The 23,210-nt window shown below is 52.3% G+C and overlaps 1 protein-coding gene across 1 annotated transcript in view; it reads right to left on the bottom strand.

Moving 5' to 3' along the window:
• LOC138369053 (zwei Ig domain protein zig-8-like) overlaps positions 1-7,713 on the bottom strand; it is a 351,385-nt gene extending 343,672 nt beyond the window's left edge. Inside the window, exon 1 of the mRNA XM_069331996.1 lies at positions 7,456-7,713. Within this exon, the coding sequence (XP_069188097.1) occupies positions 7,456-7,501 (46 nt within the window). The 5' untranslated portion in view covers positions 7,502-7,713. The remainder of the gene's footprint in view (positions 1-7,455) is intronic.
• Positions 7,714-23,210: the final 15,497 nt, after the last annotated feature.

The raw sequence follows: 23,210 nt of genomic DNA, 5'->3' as shown, positions 1-23,210 counted from the left end.
GGACAGCTAGCAGTGACTAGGGAAAGCTTTCAGTGACTCAAAGCAGCTAGCAGTGACCCGGGACAGCTAGCAGTGACCCGGGATAGCTAGCAGTGACCCAGGGCAGCTAGCAGTGACCCAGGGCATCTAGCAGTGACCCAGGGCAGCTAGCAGTGACCCAGGGCAGCTAGCAGTGACCCCAGGGCAGCTACCAGTGACCCAGGGCAGCTAGCAGTGACCCAGGGCAGCTAGCAGTGACCCGTGACAGCTAGCAGTGACCCAGGGCAGCTTACAGTGACCCAGGGCAGCTAGCAGTGACCCAGGGCAGCTAACAGTGACCCAGGGCAGCTAGCAGTGACCCAGGGCAACTAGCAGTGTCCCAGGGCAGCTAGCAGTGACCCAGGGCAGCCAGCAGTGACCCAGGGCAGCTAGCAGTGACCCACGGCAGCTAGCAGTGACCCAGAGCAGCTAGCAGTGACCCAGGGCAGCTAGCAGTGACCCAGAGCAGCTAGCAGTGACCCAGGGCAGCTAGCAGTGACCAGGGACAGCTAGCAGTGACCTAGGGCAGCTAGCAGTGACCCCAGGGCAGCTACCAGTGACCCAGGGCAGCTAACAGTGACCCGGGACCGCTAGCAGTGACCCCAGGGCATCTAGCAGTGACCCAGGGCAGCTAGCAGTGACCCAGGGCAGCTAGCAGTGACCCGGGACCGCTAGCAGTGACCCCAGGGCATCTAGCAGTGACCCAGGGCAGCTAGCAGTGACCCGGGACAGCTAGCAGTGACCCAGGGACAGCTAGCAGTGACCCAGGGCAGCTAGCAGTGACCCAGGGCAGCTAGCAGTGACCCAGGGCAGCTAGCAGTGATCCAGGGCAGCTAGCAGTGACCCAGGGCAGCTAGCAGTAATCCAGGACAGCTAGCAGTGACCCAGGGCAGCTAGCAGTGACCCAGGGTAGCTAGCAGTGACCCAGGGCAACTAGCAGTGATCCAGGGCAGCTTGCAGTGACCCAGGGCAACTAGCAGTGACCCAGGGCAGCTATCAGTGACCCAGGGCAGCTAGCAGTGACCCAGGGCAGCTATCAGTGACCCAGGGCAGCTAGCAGTGACCCGGGACAGCTTGCAGTGACCCCAGGGCAGCTAGCAGTGTCCCAGGGCAGCTAGCAGTGACCCGGGGTAGCTAGCAGTGACCCCAGGGCAGCTAGCAGTGACCCAGGGCAGCTGGCAGTGACCCCAGGGCAGCTAGCAGTGACCCAGGGCAGCTAGCAGTGACCCAGGGCAGCTAGTAGTGACCCAGGGACAGCTAGCAGTGAATAGGGAAAGCTTTCAGTGACTCAAAGCAGCTAGCAGTGACCCGGGACAGCTAGCAGTGACCCGGGATAGCTAGCAGTGACCCAGGGCAGCTAGCAGTGACCCAGGGCATCTAGCAGTGACCCAGGGCAGCTAGCAGTGACCCAGGGCAGCTAGCAGTGACCCCAGGGCAGCTACCAGTGACCCAGGGCAGCTAGCAGTGACCCAGGGCAGCTAGCAGTGACCCGTGACAGCTAGCAGTGAACCAGGGCAGCTTACAGTGACCCAGGGCAGCTAGCAGTGACCCAGGGCAGCTAACAGTGACCCAGGGCAGCTAGCAGTGACCCAGGGCAACTAGCAGTGTCCCAGGGCAGCTAGCAGTGACCCAGGGCAGCCAGCAGTGACCCAGGGCAGCTAGCAGTGACCCACGGCAGCTAGCAGTGACCCAGAGCAGCTAGCAGTGACCCAGGGCAGCTAGCAGTGACCCAGGGCAGCTAGCAGTGACCAGGGACAGCTAGCAGTGACCTAGGGCAGCTAGCAGTGACCCCAGGGCAGCTACCAGTGACCCAGGGCAGCTAACAGTGACCCGGGACCGCTAGCAGTGACCCCAGGGCATCTAGCAGTGACCCAGGGCTGCTAGCAGTGACCCGGGACCGCTTGCAGTGACCCCAGGGCATCTAGCAGTGACCCAGGGCAGCTAGCAGTGACCCGGGACAGCTAGCAGTGACCCAGGGACAGCTAGCAGTGACCCAGGGCAGCTAGCAGTGACCCAGGGCAGCTAGCAGTGACCCAGGGCAGCTAGCAGTGATCCAGGGCAGCTAGCAGTGACCCAGGGCAGCTAGCAGTAATCCAGGGCAGCTAGCAGTGACCCAGGGCAGCTAGCAGTGACCCAGGGTAGCTAGCAGTGACCCAGGGCAACTAGCAGTGATCCAGGGCAGCTTGCAGTGACCCAGGGCAGCTAGCAGTGACCCAGGGCAGCCAGCAGTGACCCAGAGCAGCTAGCAGTGACCCAGGGCAGCTAGCAGTGACCCAGAGCAGCTAGCAGTGACCCAGGGCTGCTAGCAGTGACCAGGGACAGCTAGCAGTGACCTAGGGCAGCTAGCAGTGACCCCAGGGCAGCTACCAGTGACCCAGGGCAGCTAGCAGTGACCCAGGGCAGCTAGCAGTGACCCAGGGCAGCTAGCAGTGACGCGGGATAGCTAGCAGTGACCCTGGACAGCTAGCAGTGACCCGGGACCGCTAGCAGTGACCCAGGGCAGCTAGCAGTGACCCGGGACAGCTAGCAGTGACCCAGGGACAGCTAGCAGTGACCCAGGGCAGCTAGCAGTGACCCAGGGCAGCTAGCAGTGACCCAGAGCAGCTAGCAGTGACCCAGAGAAGCTAGCAGTGACCCAGGGCAGCTAGCAGTGATCCAGGGCAGCTAGCAGTGACCCAGGGCAGCTAGCAGTGACCCAGGGTAGCTAGCAGTGACCCAGGGCAACTAGCAGTGATCCAGGGCAGCTTGCAGTGACCCAGGGCAGTTAGCAGTGACCTAGGGCAGCTAGCAGTGACCCAGGGCAGCTAGCAGTAACCCAGGGCAGCTAGCAGTGACCCAGGGCAGCTAGCAGTGACCCAGGGCAGCTAGCAGTGACCCAGGGAAGCTAGCAGTGACCCAGGGCAGCTAGCAGTGACCCAGGGCAGCTAGCAGTGACCCAGGGCAGCTAGCAGTGACCCAGGGCAGCTAGCAGTGACCCAGAGCAGCTAGCAGTGATCCAGGGCAGCTAGCAGTGATCCAGGGCAGCTAGCAGTGACCCAGGGCAGCTAGCAGTGACCCAGGGTAGCTAGCAGTGACCCAGGGCAACTAGCAGTGATCCAGGGCAGCTTGCAGTGACCCAGGGCAGTTAGCAGTGACCTAGGGCAGCTAGCAGTGACCCAGGGCAGCTAGCAGTAACCCAGGGCAGCTAGCAGTGACCCAGGGCAGCTAGCAGTGACCCAGGGCAGCTAGCAGTGACCCAGGGAAGCTAGCAGTGACCCAGGGCAGCTAGCAGTGACCCAGGGCAGCTAGCAGTGACCCAGGGCAGCTAGCAGTGACCCAGGGCAGCTAGCAGTGACCCAGAGCAGCTAGCAGTGATCCAGGGCAGCTAGCAGTGACCCAGGGCATTAATTCTCGCTCAGTACACCCCGGTACCTGACCTATTGTTGCACAGTCACGCTCAGTACACCCCGGTACCTGACCTATTGTTGCACAGCCACGCTCAGTACACCCCGGTACCTAGTGTTGCACAGCCACGCTCAGTACACCCCGGTACCTAGTGTTGCACAGCCACGTTCAGTGCACCCCGGTACCTGACCTATTGTTGCAAAGCCCCGCTCAGTACACCCCGGTACCTGACCTATTGTTGCACAGTCACGCTCAGTACACCCCGGTACCTAGGGTTGCACAGCCACGCTCAGTACACCCCGGTACCTAGTGTTGCACAGCACCGCTCAGTACACCCCGGTACCTAGTGTTGCACAGCCCCGCTCAGTACACCCCGGTACCTAGTGTTGCACAGCCCCGCTCAGTACACCCCGGTACCTATTGTTGCACAGCCACGCTCAGTACACCCCGGTACCTAGTGTTGCACAGCCACGTTCAGTACACCCCGGTACCTAGTTTTGCACAGCCACACTCAGTACACCCCGGTACCTAGTGTTGCACATCCCCGCTCAGTACACCCCGGTACCTATTGTTGCACAGCCCCGCTCAGTACACCCCGGTACCTGACCTATTGTTGCACAGCCACGCTCAGTACACCCCGGTATCTAGTGTTGCACAGCCCCGCTCAGTACACCCCGGTACCTAGTGTTGCACAGCCCCGCTCAGTACACCCCGGTACCTAGTGTTGCACAGCCACGCTCAGTACACCCCGGTACCTAGTGTTGCACAGCCACGCTCAGTACACCCCGGTACCTAGTGTTGCACAACACCGCTCAGTACACCCCGGTACCTAGTGTTGCACAGCACCGCTCAGTACACCCCGGTACCTAGTGTTGCACAGCACCGCTCAGTACACCCCGGTACCTAGTGTTACACAGCCCCGCTCAGTACACCCCGGTACCTAGTGTTACACAGCCCCGCTCAGTACACCCCGGTACCTAGTGTTACACAGCCCCGCTCAGTACACCCCGGTACCTAGTGTTGCACAGCCCCGCTCAGTACACCCCGGTACCTAGTGTTGCACAGCCCCGCTCAGTACACCCCGGTACCTAGTGTTGCACAGCACCGCTCAGTACACCCCGGTACCTAGTGTTGCACAGCCTCGCTCAGTACACCCCGGTACCTAGTGTTGCACAGCACCGCTCAGTACACCCCGGTACCTAGTGTTACACAGCACCGCTCAGTACACCCCGGTACCTAGTGTTGCACAGCACCGCTCAGTACACCCCGGTACCTAGTGGTGCACAGCACCGCTCAGTACACCCCGGTACCTAGTGTTGCACAGCACCGCTCAGTACACCCCGGTACCTAGTGGTGCACAGCACCGCTCAGTACACCCCGGTACCTAGTGTTGCACAGCACCGCTCAGTACACCCCGGTACCTAGTGTTACACAGCACCGCTCAGTACACCCCGGTACCTAGTGTTGCACAGCACCGCTCAGTACACCCCGGTACCTAGTGTTACACAGCACCGCTCAGTACACCCCGGTACCTAGTGTTGCACAGCACCGCTCAGTACACCCCGGTACCTAGTGTTACACAGCACCGCTCAGTACACCCCGGTACCTAGTGTTGCACAGCCCCGCTCAGTACACCCCGGTACCTAGTGGTGCACAGCACCGCTCAGTACACCCCGGTAGTGTTGCACAACATCCTGCAGTATTGCTCAACAGTTCACCACAAACCTCCACCAGTAGCGTCCTCCCTTCACTCCTAACTGGTGATCCGTGTTCACCAATAGCTGCACAACTCCGGTCGTCGCTCCTCCTAGTTCATGTCGGGTGCTGCTCCCTCTCTCACCTTCATCCTCACACACCAATAACAGTTTGTCCCCTCATCCCATTTTCTATGTTTACAGTTAAACTGCGCCTTTCTCAGTCACTGTGGTAGTTCCCCCCAATTATTTTCAAATGATTTTAAATGTGTCGAGTTTCCGTGAGAATAGCTGAACCATACAGTACCCTAGGGTACCATACAGTACCCTAGGGTACCATACAGTACCCTAGGGTACCATACAGTAACCCAGGGTACCATGCAGTACCCCAGGGTACCATACAGTACCCCAGGGTACCATGCAGTAACCCAGGGTACCATGCAGTACCCCAGGGTACCATACAGTACCCCAGGGTACCATGCAGTACCCCAGGGTACCATGCAGTACCCCAGGGTACCATACAGTACCCCAGGGTACCATGCAGTAACCCAGGGTACAATGCAGTACCCCAGGGTACCATGCAGTTCCGCAGGGTACCATACAGTACCCCAGGGTACCATGCAGTACCCCAGGGTACCATGCAGTACCCCAGGGTACCATGCAGTATCCCAGGGTACCATGCAGTACCCCAGGGTACCATGCAGTATACCATGGTACCATGCAGTACCCCAGGGTACCATGAAGTACCGCAGGGTACCATGCAGTATCCCAGGGTACCATGCAGTATCCCAGGGTACAATGCAGTAACCCAGGGATTCACACACTACCCCAGGGTACCACACAGTAACCCAGGGTACAATGCAGTAACCCAGGGTACCACGCAGTATCCCAGGGTACCATACAGTATCCCAGGGTACCATACAGTAACCCAGGGTACCACGCAGTATCCCAGGGTACCATACAGTATCCCAGGGTACCATACAGTAACCCAGGGTACCATACAGTAACCCAGGGTACCACACAATACCCCAGGGTACCATACAATAACCCAGGGTACCATACAGTAACCCAGGGTACCATACAGTAACCCAGGGTACCATACAGTAACCCAGGGTACCACACAGTACCCCAGGGTACCATACAATAACCCAGGGTACCATACAGTAACCCAGGGTACCATACAGTAACCCAGGGTACCATACAGTAACCCAGGGTACCATACAGTAACCCAGGGTACCACACAGTACCCCAGGGTACCATACAATAACCCAGGGTACCACACAGTACCCCAGGGTACCATACAATAACCCAGGGTACCACACCCTAACCCAGGGTACCATACAGTAACCCAGGGTACCACGCAGTAACCCAGGGTACCACACAGTAACCCAGGGTACCACACAGTAACCCAGGGTATCACACAGTAATCCAGGGTACCACACAGTAATCCATGGTATATCTTGAGATGATTTCGGGGTTTAGTGTCCCCGCGGCCCGGTCCTCGACCAGGCTTCCACCCCCAAGAAGCAGCCTTGACAGGTGACTAACACCCAGGTACCCATTTTACTCCTAGGTAACAGGGGCATCAGGGTGAAAGAAACTCTGCCCATCGTTTTTCCCCGGCGCGCGAGATCGAACCCGGGACCACAGGATCCGCTCAGCCACTGGCTCCCTTAACCCAGGGTTAAGGGAGCCCTGTGGTACCCTCCCTTTAGGGTACCACAGGACACTGGAACATCATGAAGACATATTACACTGCTGGATATTTTTGACCCAGACTATTTCTGTAGACAACAGGTCACCAACAGTGATCTCTCGCCTACAACAGTGTCCCCTGCAACACTGTCGCCTACAACAGTGACCAGCACTGTTGGTCTTTCGTCCTGACACGCGTCTAATGTGAAAATAACGAACCTAGTTACTAAACAGTTTAACATGTAAAAAATATATTTTCTGAGGTATCACTGAATGTAGATATTCTTCCTTTATATAAGTCTAGATATTCTTCCACTACATATGTAATATCCTTCTGTTAATATAAATCAGTTTTAAACACGAACTTCATCAAATTTCCATTTACTTTCTACAATTAAAAAACGATGGGTCTTATTTAGAAAAATTAACACACTTTTACAATAATTACTTAGGAAAAAAAAATCCGCAAATACACGAGTTTTTCAACAATTTCGTAAAACATTCATATCTTCTACACACGACACCAATTGTGTTTGATAGAAGGAAAAATGCCATCATGCGATTTTGATGACTTTGAAGGAAAGGTAAACAAAGAACTTATGTTACAATTTTGGCACGATTAATTTGGCATGAATGTGGATAAAACCTGTCATCTGGGCCTTACCTGGTGTAGTGGTGGTGAGGAAGAGTGCCAACAGATGGGCATACATGATGCCAACACCAACAGTTGTTTGGCTCCACTTTTTTTTTTTACGATCAAAGGATTTTCCGATGATGGCCACTATAAAGCACTGTCTGTCTCCCGCCACTGACCCCTCTCTCTCTGTGTTAGGTCAACCTGGCCTGGGGTCAGAGAGGGGGTCGTCACTGCTTAGGGGGTCAGAGAGGGGGTCGTCACTGCTTAGGGGGTCAGAGAGGGGGTCGTCACTGCTTAGGGGGTCAGAGAGGGGGTCGACACTGCTTAGGGGGTCAGAGAGGGGGTCGTCACTGCTTAGGGGGGGTCAGAGAGGGGGTCGACACTGCTTAGGGGGTCCGAGAGGGGGTCGTCACTGCTTAGGGGGTCAGAGAGGGGGTCGTCACTGCTTAGGGGGTCAGAGAGGGGGTCGTCACTGCTTAGGGGGTCATCACTGCTTAGGGGGTCAGAGAGGGGGTCGTCACTGCTTAGGGGGTCAGAGAGGGGGTCGTCACTGCTTAGGGGGTCAGAGAGGGGGTCGTCACTGCTTAGGAGGTCAGAGAGGGGGTCGTCACTGCTTAGGGGGTCAGAGAGGGGGTCGACACTGCTTAGGGGGTTAGAGAGGGGGTCGACACTGCTTAGGGGGTCAGAGAGGGGGTCCAGGCGGTCGGGGTTTTTACTATTTAAGGTCAGATTCGGAGTCCTTACTGGCTAGCCACTTTCAACAGGACTTGGTTACACCAGGACTGACCATCCACTCGCCGCACCACCTTTAGTAGGAGAAATTTCCTAAGATCCAAACGTTCAGTTTTGATATCTAATTAAAGGTCAATATCTCTTGCTCTCAAGGGTTTCTGTAGAGTTGATCAATTGTTTCAGAGATGAATATTACTCACGAGTAAACAAGTCAATTCTTGACTACGTAACTACAACTGTCTGTTTACTGAATACAATAGACAAATACAACACCAGGTAATAAGCTGAGAATGATTATCATCAGTGCTTGGATGTTAAATCACGTTAATTAATTATTCTATTTAACACTTGATCATTACTTTACTAAATTGGTTTTCTCCCTATTAGTAAAATAAAACTTTAAATTGTCGTCATAAGTTTCTGAGGTTAGGCTGTATCTCATCCTCATTGTTATCAGCGAGTCAATACCCCGCGAGCGTGAGGGGGAAGGAAGGCGTTGACGTTTATTAACAATCAGTAATGGTCGTATCACCAGAAGCTGTTGGGCTCAGCTGGTCCAGGTACGGAGCGGAGCGCTGTACACCCTCCCACCACGACGGCTGCAGCCACACTGACTCGTGCCTCCACCACACTGCTCCACCTCTCCACCTCACACCACCACAACTCATCCTATAAATTCATCATTAAATCCGCCTCTGAGAATTTCCTTTACTCGGACAAACACAAAAATACAGTTATATTTCTACCGAATTCTCTTACGTTTAGGCACCTGGGAATACAGCGGCTCTCGTTAGTGATATAGAATTACTCCACGACCATAGACGAAGGGACAGCCAGCACAAACTGCCCAACTCCAGGCAAAACTATCAATATTGTTAGTATTTTTGAGCAATATTCCCACACGCAGGTTTCATGCAGACGAAGCGACAGCAATATTGCTAAATGACACGACGGAGCTAACCACAGCGCCTCGCCCAGCCACCAGTGTTCACCGCCACGTTAAATTGGCAGGTGATAGTTAGTTTAGTGGCCGGATCATTTTATATATTCGTCAGACTTTCTGAACTGTCCTTAATACGAAACCTCGACGCCAAATAAAATAATATTACGCATGTGCGTTGCTGAGCCACAACAACCTTCCATGTCCCCCAGTCCTCCCCCCCATTCCCACTTCACCCGTCTCCTCGTCCTCCCCACCATTCCCCACTCCACCTTCCCCTCTTCCTTCCCACCATGACCCACTCCCCTGTCCCTTTGTCTTCCCCACCATTACCCCCTCCCTTTTCCCTTCGTTCTTCCCACCATCTCTCACTTCCGTCCCCTCGTCCTCCCCACCATCTCTCACTTCCGTCCCCTCGTCCTCCCCACCATCTCTCACTTCCGTCCCCTCGTCCTCCCCACCATCTCTCACTTCCGTCCCCTCGTCCTCCCCACCATTCCCCACTCCCTCGTCCGATGCCTTCCCGAATGGTCTGATGTTCCCATCAGAAAATTGGGAACATCAAGTGATCTGATGTTCCCATCACTGAAATATAAGAAAAACAGTTAAAAATGAATAGAAAATATTAAAAAAAAAACTATACTCACGAAATGAACGTTATGGTAAACAACACTGCTTAATTCCAACACAATTCACACAAAATAATTAAATCAAAAAGAAAATAAATCAAAATCTATGAAAATAAAATTGATCAATACAATCGGAAACATTAAAATGGAATTCGTGACATATTTAGTATAGCGTGCATGTTGCTATTATGTGCAACAGATGGCGCTGTTTTTAAAAAACGCATGTCGTTACCTGTCACAGGGGTGGCATCTATACAGTTGGTACATAAAATGACGCGCCTATTCGAATGCAACGTTGTGTCAAAATTTCAAAGCAATCGGTAAAAAGGTTTAGAAGATTTCCCTTACATGAAAAACACAGTTTTTCAGAAAAGCATGTCTTTTTTACCGTGACAGACGTGACATCTATAGAGTATGTATTTAAAAACCTGCTCGGATGCGAATGGAACGTTGTTCCATTCGCATCCGAGCGAATGGAACAACGAATTGAACAACGAACAGCGAATGGAATTAAAATATTAAAATAATAATATATACATACAATAATATCAAATAATAATTGTATGCATGTTAGGGAGTGGACCACACACGACCATGACATATGCTTAGTAAGGAGGAACAAGACAGGAAACACAGGATATGACTCATGGTGATTGTTAGTGAATAACAGCCAACAGTGAATAATTGTGCAGCTTTAGCGCCCAGTGGTGACTTGACACTGTCATGCACTGAAGGTTGATTGTGGCTACGACACAACCCAACACTGTTGGCTACGACACTGTCATGCACTGAAGGTTGATTGTGGCTACGACACAACCCTACACTGTTGGCTACGACAACAACCCTACACTGTTGGCTACAACACATACCAACACTGTTGGCTACGACACAACCCTACACTGTTGGCTACAACACAACCCAACACTGTTGACTATGCCACAACCCAACACTGTTGGCTACGACACAACCCAACACTGTTGACTACGACACAACCCAACACTGCTGACTACGACACAACCCAACACTGTTGGCTATGCAACAACCCAACACTGTTGGCTACGACACAACCCAACACTGCTGACTACGACAGAACCCAACACTGTTGGCTATGCCACAACCCAACACTGCTCACTACGACACAACCCAACACTGTTGGCTATGCCACAACCCAACACTGTTGGCTACGACACAACCCAACACTGTTGACTACGACACAACCCAACACTGCTGACTACGACACAGCCCTACACAGTTGGCTACGACACAACTCAACACTGTTGAATACGACACAACACTACACTGTTGGCTACGACACAACCCAACACTGTTGACTACGACACAACCCAACACTGTTGGCTACGACACAACCCAACACTGTTGGCTACGACACAACACAACACTGTTGGCTACGACACAACCCAACACTGTTGGCTACGACACAACCCAACACTGTTGCCTACGACACAACCCAACACTGTTGGCTACGACACAACCCAACACTGTTAACTACGACACAACCAAACACTGTTGGCTACGACACAACCCAACACTGTTGGCTACGACACAACCCAACACTGTTGGCTACGACACAACCCTACACTGTTGGCTACGACACAACCCAACACTGTTGACTACGACACAACCCAACACTGTTGGCTACGACACAACCAAACACTGTTGGCTACGACACAACCCAACACTGTTCAATACGACACAACCCAACACTGTTATCTACGACACAACCCAACACTGTTGGCTACGACACAACCCAACACTGTTGGCTACGACACAACCCAACACTGTTGGCTACGACACAACCCAACACTGTTGGCTACGACACAACCCAACACTGTTGGCTTCGACACAACCCAACACTGTTGGCTACGACACAACCCAACACTGTTGGCTACGACACAACCCAACACTGTTGGCTACGACACAACCCAACACTGTTGGCTACGACATAACCCAACACTGTTGGCTACGACACAACCCTACACTGTTGGCTACGACACAACCCTACACTGTTGGATACGACACAACCCATCACTGTTGGCTACGACACAACCCAACAATGTTGGCTACGACACAACCCAACACTGTTGGCTACGACACAACCCAACACTGTTGGATACGACACAACCCAACACTGTTGGCTACGACACAACCCTACACTGTTGGCTACAACACAACCCAACACTGTTGGCTACGACACAACCCAACACTGTTGGCTACGACACAACCCAACGCTGTTGGCTACGACACAACCCAACACTGTTGGCTACGACAGATACCAACACTGTTGACTACGACACAACCCAACACTGTTGGCTACGACACAACCCAACACTGTTTACTACGATACAACCGAACACTGATGGCTACGACACAACCCAACACTGTTGGCAACGACAGATACCAACACTGTTGGCTACGACACAACCCAACACTTTTGGCTACGACAGAACCCAACACTGTTGGCTACGACACAACCCAACACTGTTGGCTACGACACAACCCAACACTGTTGGCTACGACACAACCCAACACTGTTGGCTACGACACAACCCAACACTGTTGGGTACGGCACATAGCAACACTGTTGGCTACGACACATACCAACACTGTTGGCTACGACACATACCAACACTGTTGACTACGACACAACCCAACACTGTTGGCTACGACACAACCCAACACTGTTGGCTACGACACAACCCAACACTGTTGGCTACGACACAACCCAACACTGTTAGCTACGACACAACCCAACACTGTTGACTACGACACAACCCAACACTGTTGGCTACGACACAACCCAACACTGTTGGCTACGGCACAACCCAACACTGTTGGCTACGACACAACCCAACACTGTTGGCTACGACACAACCCAACACTGTTGGCTACGACACAACCCAACACTGTTGGCTACGACACAACCCAACACTGTTGGCTACGACACAACCCAACACTGTTGGCTACGACACAACCCAACACTGTTGGCTACGACACAACCCAACACTGTTGGCTACGACACAACCCAACACTGTTGGCTACGACACAACCCAACACGGTTGGCTACGACACAACCCAACACTGTTGGCTACGACACAACCCAACACTGTTGGCTACGACACAACCCAACACTGTTGGCTACGACACAACCCAACACTGTTGGCTACGACACAACCCAACACTGTTGGCTACGACACAACCCTACACTGTTGGCTACGACACAACCCTACAATGTTGGCTACGACACAACCCATCACTGTTGGCTACGACACAACCCAACACTGTTGGCTACGACACAACCCAACACTGTTGGCTACGACACAACCCAACACTGTTGGCTACGACACAACCCAACACTGTTGGCTACGACACAACCCAACACTGTTGGCTACGACACAACCCAACACTGTTGGCTACGACAGATACCAACACTGTTGACTACGACACAACCCAACACTGTTGGCTACGACACAACCCAACACTGTTGGCTACGACACAACCCAACACTGTTGGCTACGACACAACCCAACACTGTTGGCTACGACACAACCCAACACTGTTGGCTACGACACAACCCAACACTGTTGGCTACGACACAACCCAACACTGTTGGCTACGACACAACCCAACACTGTTGGCTACGACACAACCCAACACTGTTGGCTACGACACAACCCAACACTGTTGGCTACGACACAACCCAACACTGTTCAATACGACACAACCCAACACTGTTGGCTACGACACAACCCAACACTGTTGGCTACGACACAACCCAACACTGTTGGCTACGACACAACCCAACACTGTTGGCTACGACACAACCCTACACTGTTGGCTACGACACAACCCTACACTGTTGGCTACGACACAACCCATCACTGTTGGCTACGAGACAACCCAACAATGTTGGCTACGACACAACCCAACACTGTTGGCTACGACACAACCCTACACTGTTGGCTACGACACAACCCAACACTGTTGGCTACAACACATACCAACACTGTTGACAACGACACATAACAACACTGTTGTCTACGACACAACCCAACACTGTTGACTATGCCACAACCCAACACTGTTGGCTACGACACAACCCAACACTGTTGACTACGACACAACCCAACACTGCTGACTACGACACAACCCAACACTGTTGGCTACGACACAACCCAACACTGTTGGCTACGACACAACCCAACACTGTTGACTACGACACAACCCAACACTGTTGGCTACGACACAACCCAACACTGTTGGCTATGCCACAACCCAACACTGCTCACTACGACACAACCCAACACTGTTGGCAATGCCACAACCCAACACTGTTGGCTACGACACAACCCAACACTGTTGACTACGACACAACCCAACACTGCTGACTACGACACAACCCTACACTGTTGGCTACGACACAACTCAACACTGTTGAATACGACACAACACTACACTGTTGGCTACGACACAACCCAACACTGTTGACTACGACACAACCCAACACTGTTGGCTACGACACAACCCAACATTGTTGGCTACGACACAACCCAACACTGTTGGCTACGACACAACCCAACACTGTTGGCTACGACACAACCCAACACTGTTGGCTACGACACAACCCAACACTGTTGGCTACGACACAACCCAACACTGTTAACTACGACACAACCAAACACTGTTGGCTACGACACAACCCAACACTGTTGGCTACGACACAACCCAACACTGTTGGCTACGACACAACCCTACACTGTTGGCTACGACACAACCCAACACTGTTGACTACGACACAACCCAACACTGTTGGCTACGACACAACCCAACACTGTTCAATACGACACAACCCAACACTGTTATCTACGACACAACCCAACACTGTTATCTACGACACAACCCAACACTGTTGGCTACGACACAACCCAACACTGTTGGCTACGACACAACCCAACACTGTTGGCTACGACACAACCCAACACTGTTGGCTACGACACAACCCAACACTGTTGGCTACGACACAACCCAACACTGTTGGCTACGACACAACCCAACACTGTTGGCTACGACACAACCCAACACTGTTGGCTACGGCACATAGCAACACTGTTGGCTACGACACATACCAACACTGTTGGCTACGACACATACCAACACTGTTGACTACGACACAACCCAACACTGTTGGCTACGACACAACCCAACACTGTTGACTACGACACAACCCAACACTGTTGACTACGACACAACCCAACACTGTTGGCTTCGACACAACCCAACACTGTTGGCTACAACACAACCCTACACTGTTGGCTACGACACAACCCTACACTGTTGGCTACGACACAACCCATCACTGTTGGCTACGACACAACCCAACACTGTTGGCTACGACACAACCCAACACTGTTGGCTACGACACAACCCAACACTGTTGGCTACGACACAACCCAACACTGTTGGCTACGACACAACCCAACACTGTTGGCTACGACACAACCCAACACTGTTGGCTACGACACAACCCAACACTGTTGGCTACGACACAACCCAACACTGTTGGCTACGACACAACCCAACACTGTTGGCTACGACACAACCCAACACTGTTGGCTACGACACAACCCAACACTGTTGGCTACGACACAACCCAACACTGTTGGCTACGACACAACCCAACACTGTTGGCTACGACACAACCCAACACTGTTGGCTACGACACAACCCAACACTGTTGGCTACGACACAACCCAACATTGTTGGCTACGACACAACCCTACACTGTTGGCTACGACACAACCCTACACAGTTGGCTAGGACACAACCCATCACTGTTGGCTACGAGACAACCCAACAATGTTGGCTACGACACAACCCAACACTGTTGGCTACGACACAACCCAACACTGTTGGCTACGACACAACCCAACACTGTTGGCTACGACACAACCCAACACTGTTGGCTACAACACAACCCAACACTGTTGGCTACGACACAACCCAACACTGTTGGCTACGACACAACCCAACGCTGTTGGCTACGACACAACCCAACACTGTTGGCTACGACAGATACCAACACTGTTGACTACGACACAACCCAACACTGTTGACTACGACACAACCCAACACTGTTTACTACGATACAACCGAACACTGATGGCTACGACACAACCCAACACTGTTGGCAACGACAGATACCAACACTGTTGGCTACGACACAACCCAACACTGTTGGCTACGACACAACCCAACACTGTTGGCTACGACACAACCCAACACTGTTGGCTACGACACAACCCAACACTGTTGGCTGCGACACAACCCAACACTGTTGGCTACGACACAACCCAACACTGTTGGCTACGACACAACCCAACACTGTTGGCTACGGCACATAGCAACACTGTTGGCTACGACACATACCAACACTGTTGGCTACGACACATACCAACACTGTTGACTACGACACAACCCAACACTGTTGGCTACGACACAACCCAACACTGTTGACTACGACACAACCCAACACTGTTGACTACGGCACAACCCAACACTGTTGGCTACGACACAACCCAACACTGTTGGCTGCGACACAACCCAACACTGTTGGCTACGACACAACCCAACACTGTTGGCTACGACACAACCCAACACTGTTGGCAACGACACAACCCAACACTGTTGGCTACGACACAACCCAACACTGTTGGCTACGACACAACCCAACACTGTTGGCTACGACACAACCCTACACTGTTGGCTACAACACAACCCAACACTGTTGGCTACGACACAACCCAACACTGTTGGCTACGACACAACCCAACACTGTTGGCTACGACACTACCCAACACTGTTGGCTACGACAGATACCAACACTGTTGACTACGACACAACCCAACACTGTTGACTACGACACAACCCAACACTGTTGGCTACGACACAATCCAACACTGTTGGCTACGACACAACCCAACACTGTTGGCTACGACACAACCCAACACTGTTGGCTACGACACAACCCAACACTGTTGGCTACGACACAACCCAACACTGTTGGCTACGACACAACCCAACACTGTTGGCTACGCCACAACCCAACACTGTTGGCTACGACACAACCCAACACTGTTGGCTACGACACAACCCAACACTGTTGGCTACGACACAACCCAACACTGTTGGCTACGACACAACCCAACACTGTTGGCTACGACACAACCCAACACTGTTGGCTACGACACAACCCAACACTGTTGGCTACGACACAACCAAACACTGTTGGCTACGACACAACCCAACACTGTTGGCTACGACACAACCCTACACTGTTGGCTACGACACAACCCTACACTGTTGGCTACGACACAACCCATCACTGTTGGCTACGAGACAACCCAACAATGTTGGCTAAGACACAACCCAACACTGTTGGCTACGACACAACCCAACACTGTTGGCTACGACACAACCCAACACTGTTGGCTACGACACAACCCTACATTGTTGGCTACAACACAACCCAACACTGTTGGCTACGACACAACCCAACACTGTTGGCTACGACACAACCCAACGCTGTTGGCTACGACACAACCCAACACTGTTGGCTACGACAGATACCAACACTGTTGACTACGACACAACCCAACACTGTTGACTACGACACAACTCAACACTGTTTACTACGATACAACCGAACACTGATGGCTACGACACAACCCAACACTGTTGGCAACGACAGATACCAACACTGTTGGCTACGACACAACCCAACACTGTTGGCTACGACACAACCCAACACTGTTGGCTACGACACAACCCAACACTGTTGGCTACGGCACAACCCAACACTGTTGGCTACGGCACAACCCAACACTGTTGGCTACGACACAACCCAACACTGTTGGCTACGGCACATAGCAACACTGTTGGCTACGACACATACAAACACTGTTGGCTACGACACATACCAACACTGTTGACTACGACACAACCCAACACTGTTGGCTACGACACAACCCAACACTGTTGACTACGACACAACCCAACACTGTTGACTACGACACAACCCAACACTGATGGCTACGACACAACCCAACACTGTTGGCTACGACACCACCCAACACTGTTGGCTACGACACAACCCAACACTGTTGGCTACGGCACAACCCAACACTGTTGGCTACGACACAACCCAACACTGTTGGCTACGACACAACCCAACACTGTTGGCTACGACACAACCCAACACTGTTGGCTACGACACAACCCAACACTGTTGGCTACGACACAGCCCAACACTGTTGGCTACGACACAACCCAACACTGTTGGCTACGACACAACCCAACACTGTTGGCTACGACACAACCCAACACTGTTGGCTACGACACAACCCAACACTGCTGGCTACGACACAACCCAACACTGTTGGCTACGACACAACCCAACACTGTTGGCTACGACACAACCCAACACTGTTGGCTACGACACAACCCAACACTGTTGGCTACGACACAACCCAACACTGTTGGCTACGACACAACCCAACACTGTTGGCTACGACACAACCCAACACTGTTGGCTACGACACAACCCAACACTGTTGGCTACGACACAACCCAACACTGTTGGCTACGACACAACCCAACACTGTTGGCTACGACACAACCCAACACTGTTGGCTACGACACAACCCAACACTGTTGGCTACGACACAACCCAACACTGTTGGCTACGACACAACCCAACACTGTTGGCTACGACACAACCCAACACTGTTGGCTACGACACAACCCAACACTGTTGGCTACGACACAACCCAACACTGTTGGCTACGACACAACCCAACACTGTTGGCTACGACACAACCCAACACTGTTGGCTACGACACAACCCAACACTGTTGGCTACGACACAACCCAACACTGTTGGCTACGACACAACCCAACACTGTTGGCTACGACACAACCAAACACTGTTGGCAACGACACAACCCAACACTGTTGGCTACGACACAACCCTACACTGTTGGCTACGACACAACCCTACACTGTTGGCTACGACACATCCCATCACTGTTGGCTACGAGACAACCCAACAATGTTGGCTAAGACACAACCCAACACTGTTGGCTACGACACAACCCAACACTGTTGGCTACGACACAACTCAACACTGTTGGCTACGACACAACCCTACACTGTTGGCTACAACACAATCCAACACTGTTGGCTACGACACAACCCAACACTGTTGGCTACGACACAACCCAACGCTGTTGGCTGCGACACAACCCAACACTGTTGGCTACGACAGATACCAACACTGTTGACTACGACACAACCCAACACTGTTGACTACGACACAACTCAACACTGTTTACTACGATACAACCGAACACTGATGGCTACGACACAACCCAACACTGTTGGCAACGACAGATACCAACACTGTTGGCTACGACACAACCAACACTGTTGGCTACGACACAACCCAACACTGTTGGCTACGACACAACCAAACACTGTTGGCTACGACACAACCCAACACTGTTGGCTACGACACAACCCAACACTGTTGGCTACGGCACAACCCAACACTGTTGGCTACGACACAACCCAACACTGTTGGCTACGGCACATAGCAACACTGTTGGCTACGACACATACCAACACTGTTGGCTACGACACATACCAACACTGTTGACTACGACACAACCCAACACTGTTGGCAACGACAGATACCAACACTGTTGGCTACGACACAACCCAACACTGTTGGCTACGACACAACCCAACACTGTTGGCTACGACACAACCCAACACTGTTGGCTACGACACAACCCAACACTGTTGGCTACGACACAACCCAACACTGTTGGATACGGCACAACCCAACACTGTTGGCTACGACACAACCCAACACTGTTGGCTACGACACAACCCAACACTGTTGGCTACGACACAACCCAACACTGTTGGCTACGACACAACCCAACACTGTTGGCTACGACACAACCCAACACTGTTGGCTACGACACAACCCAACACTGTTGGCTACGACACAACCCAACACTGTTGGCTACGACACAACCCAACACTGTTGGCTACGACACAACCCAACACGGTTGGCTACGACACAACCCAACACTGTTGGCTACGACACAACCCAACACTGTTGGCTACGACACAACCCAACACTGTTGGCTACGACACAACCCAACACTGTTGGCTACGACACAACCCAACACTGTTGGCTACGACACAACCCTACACTGTTGGCTACGACACAACCCTAACACTGTTGGCTACGACACAACCCATCACTGTTGGCTACGACACAACCCAACACTGTTGGCTACGACACAACCCAACACTGTTGGCTACGACACAACCCAACACTGTTGGCTACGACACAACCCAACACTGTTGGCTACGACACAACCCAACACTGTTGGCTACGACAGATACCAACACTGTTGACTACGACACAACCCAACACTGTTGGCTACGACACAACCCAACACTGTTGGCTACGACACAACCCAACACTGTTGGCTACGACACAACCCAACACTGTTGGCTACGACACAACCCAACACTGTTGGCTACGACACAACCCAACACGGTTGGCTACGACACAACCCAACACTGTTGGCTACGACACAACCCAACACTGTTGGCTACGACACAACCCAACACTGTTGGCTACGACACAACCCAACACTGTTGGCTACGACACAACCCAACACTGTTGGCTACGACACAACCCTACACTGTTGGCTACGACACAACCCTACAATGTTGGCTACGACACAACCCATCACTGTTGGCTACGACACAACCCAACACTGTTGGCTACGACACAACCCAACACTGTTGGCTACGACACAACCCAACACTGTTGGCTACGACACAACCCAACACTGTTGGCTACGACACAACCCAACACTGTTGGCTACGACAGATACCAACACTGTTGACTACGACACAACCCAACACTGTTGGCTACGACACAACCCAACACTGTTGGCTACGACACAACCCAACACTGTTGGCTACGACACAACCCAACACTGTTGGCTACGACACAACCCAACACTGTTGGCTACGACACAACCCAACACTGTTGGCTACGACACAACCCAACACTGTTGGCTACGACACAACCCAACACTGTTGGCTACAACACAACCCAACACTGTTGGCTACGACACAACCCAACACTGTTGGCTACGACACAACCCAACACTGTTGGCTACGACACAACCCAACACTGTTGGCTACGACACAACCCAACACTGTTGGCTACGACACAACCCAACACTGTTGGCTACGACACAACCCAACACTGTTGGCTACGACACAACCCTACACTGTTGGCTACGACACAACCCTACACTGTTGGCTACGACACAACCCATCACTGTTGGCTACGAGACAACCCAACAATGTTGGCTACGACACAACCCAACACTGTTGGCTACGACACAACCCTACACTGTTGGCTACGACACAACCCAACACTGTTGGCTACAACACATACAACACTGTTGACAACGACACATAACAACACTGTTGACTACGACACACCCAACACTGTTGACTATGCCACAACCCAACACTGTTGGCTACGACACAACCCAACACTGTTGACTACGACACAACCCAACACTGCTGACTACGACACAACCCAACACTGTTGGCTACGACACAACCCAACACTGTTGGCTACGACACAACCCAACACTGCTGACTACGACACAACCCAACACTGTTGGCTACGACACAACCCAACACTGTTGGCTATGCCACAACCCAACACTGCTCACTACGACACAACCCAACACTGTTGGCAATGCCACAACCCAACACTGTTGGCTACGACACAACCCAACACTGTTGACTACGACACAACCCAACACTGCTGACTACGACACAACCCTACACTGTTGGCTACGACACAACTCAACACTGTTGAATACGACACAACACTACACTGTTGGCTACGACACAACCCAACACTGTTGACTACGACACAACCCAACACTGTTGGCTACGACACAACCCAACACTGTTGGCTACGACACAACCCAACACTGTTGGCTACGGCACAACCCAACACTGTTGGCAACGACACAACCCAACACTGTTGGCTACGACACAACCCAACACTGTTGGCTACGACACAACCCAACACTGTTAACTACGACACAGCCAAACACTGTTGGCTACGACACAACCCAACACTGTTGGCTACGACACAACCCAACACTGTTGGCTACGACACAACCCTACACTGTTGGCTACGACACAACCCAACACTGTTGACTACGACACAACCCAACACTGTTGGCTACGACACAACCCAACACTGTTGGCTACGACACAACCCAACACTGTTCAATACGACACAACCCAACACTGTTATCTACGACACAACCCAACACTGTTGGCTACGACACAACCCAACACTGTTGGCTACGACACAACCCAACACTGTTGGCTACGACACAACCCAACACTGTTGGCTACGACACAACCCAACACTGTTGGCTACGACACAACCCAACACTGTTGGCTACGACACAACCCAACACTGTTGGCTACGACACAACCCAACACTGTTGGCTACGGCACATAGCAACACTGTTGGCTACGACACATACCAACACTGTTGGCTACGACACATACCAACACTGTTGACTACGACACAACCCAACACTGTTGGCTACGACACAACCCAACACTGTTGACTACGACACAACCCAACACTGTTGACTACGACACAACCCAACACTGTTGGCTACGACACAACCCAACACTGTTGGCTACGACACAACCCAACACTGTTGGCTACGACACAACCCAACACTGTTGGCTACGACACAACCCAACACTGTTGGCTACGACACAACCCAACACTGTTGGCTACGACACAACCCTACACTGTTGGCTACGACACAACCCTACACTGTTGGCTACCACACAACCCATCACTGTTGGTTACGACACAACCCAACAATGTTGGCTACGACACAACCCAACACTGTTGGCTACGACACAACCCAACACTGTTGGCTACGACACAACCCAACACTGTTGGCTACGACACAACCCTACACTGTTGGCTACAACACAACCCAACACTATTGGCTACGACACAACCCAACACTGTTGGCTACGACACAACCCAACGCTGTTGGCTACGACACAACCCAACACTGTTGGCTACGACAGATACCAACACTGTTGACTACGACACAACCCAACACTGTTGACTACGACACAACCCAACACTGTTTACTATGATACAACCGAACACTGATGGCTACGACACAACCCAACACTGTTGGCAACGACAGATACCAACACTGTTGGCTACGACACAACCCAACACTGTTGGCTACGACACAACCCAACACTGTTGGCTACGACACAACCCAACACTGTTGGCT

Source organism: Procambarus clarkii, chromosome 3 (genome assembly GCF_040958095.1).
Source record: "Procambarus clarkii isolate CNS0578487 chromosome 3, FALCON_Pclarkii_2.0, whole genome shotgun sequence".
Lineage (NCBI taxonomy): Eukaryota > Metazoa > Arthropoda > Malacostraca > Decapoda > Cambaridae > Procambarus > Procambarus clarkii.
The sequence above is the reverse complement of the archived record's forward strand: the minus strand, read 5'-3'. Positions and strand labels throughout refer to the sequence as shown.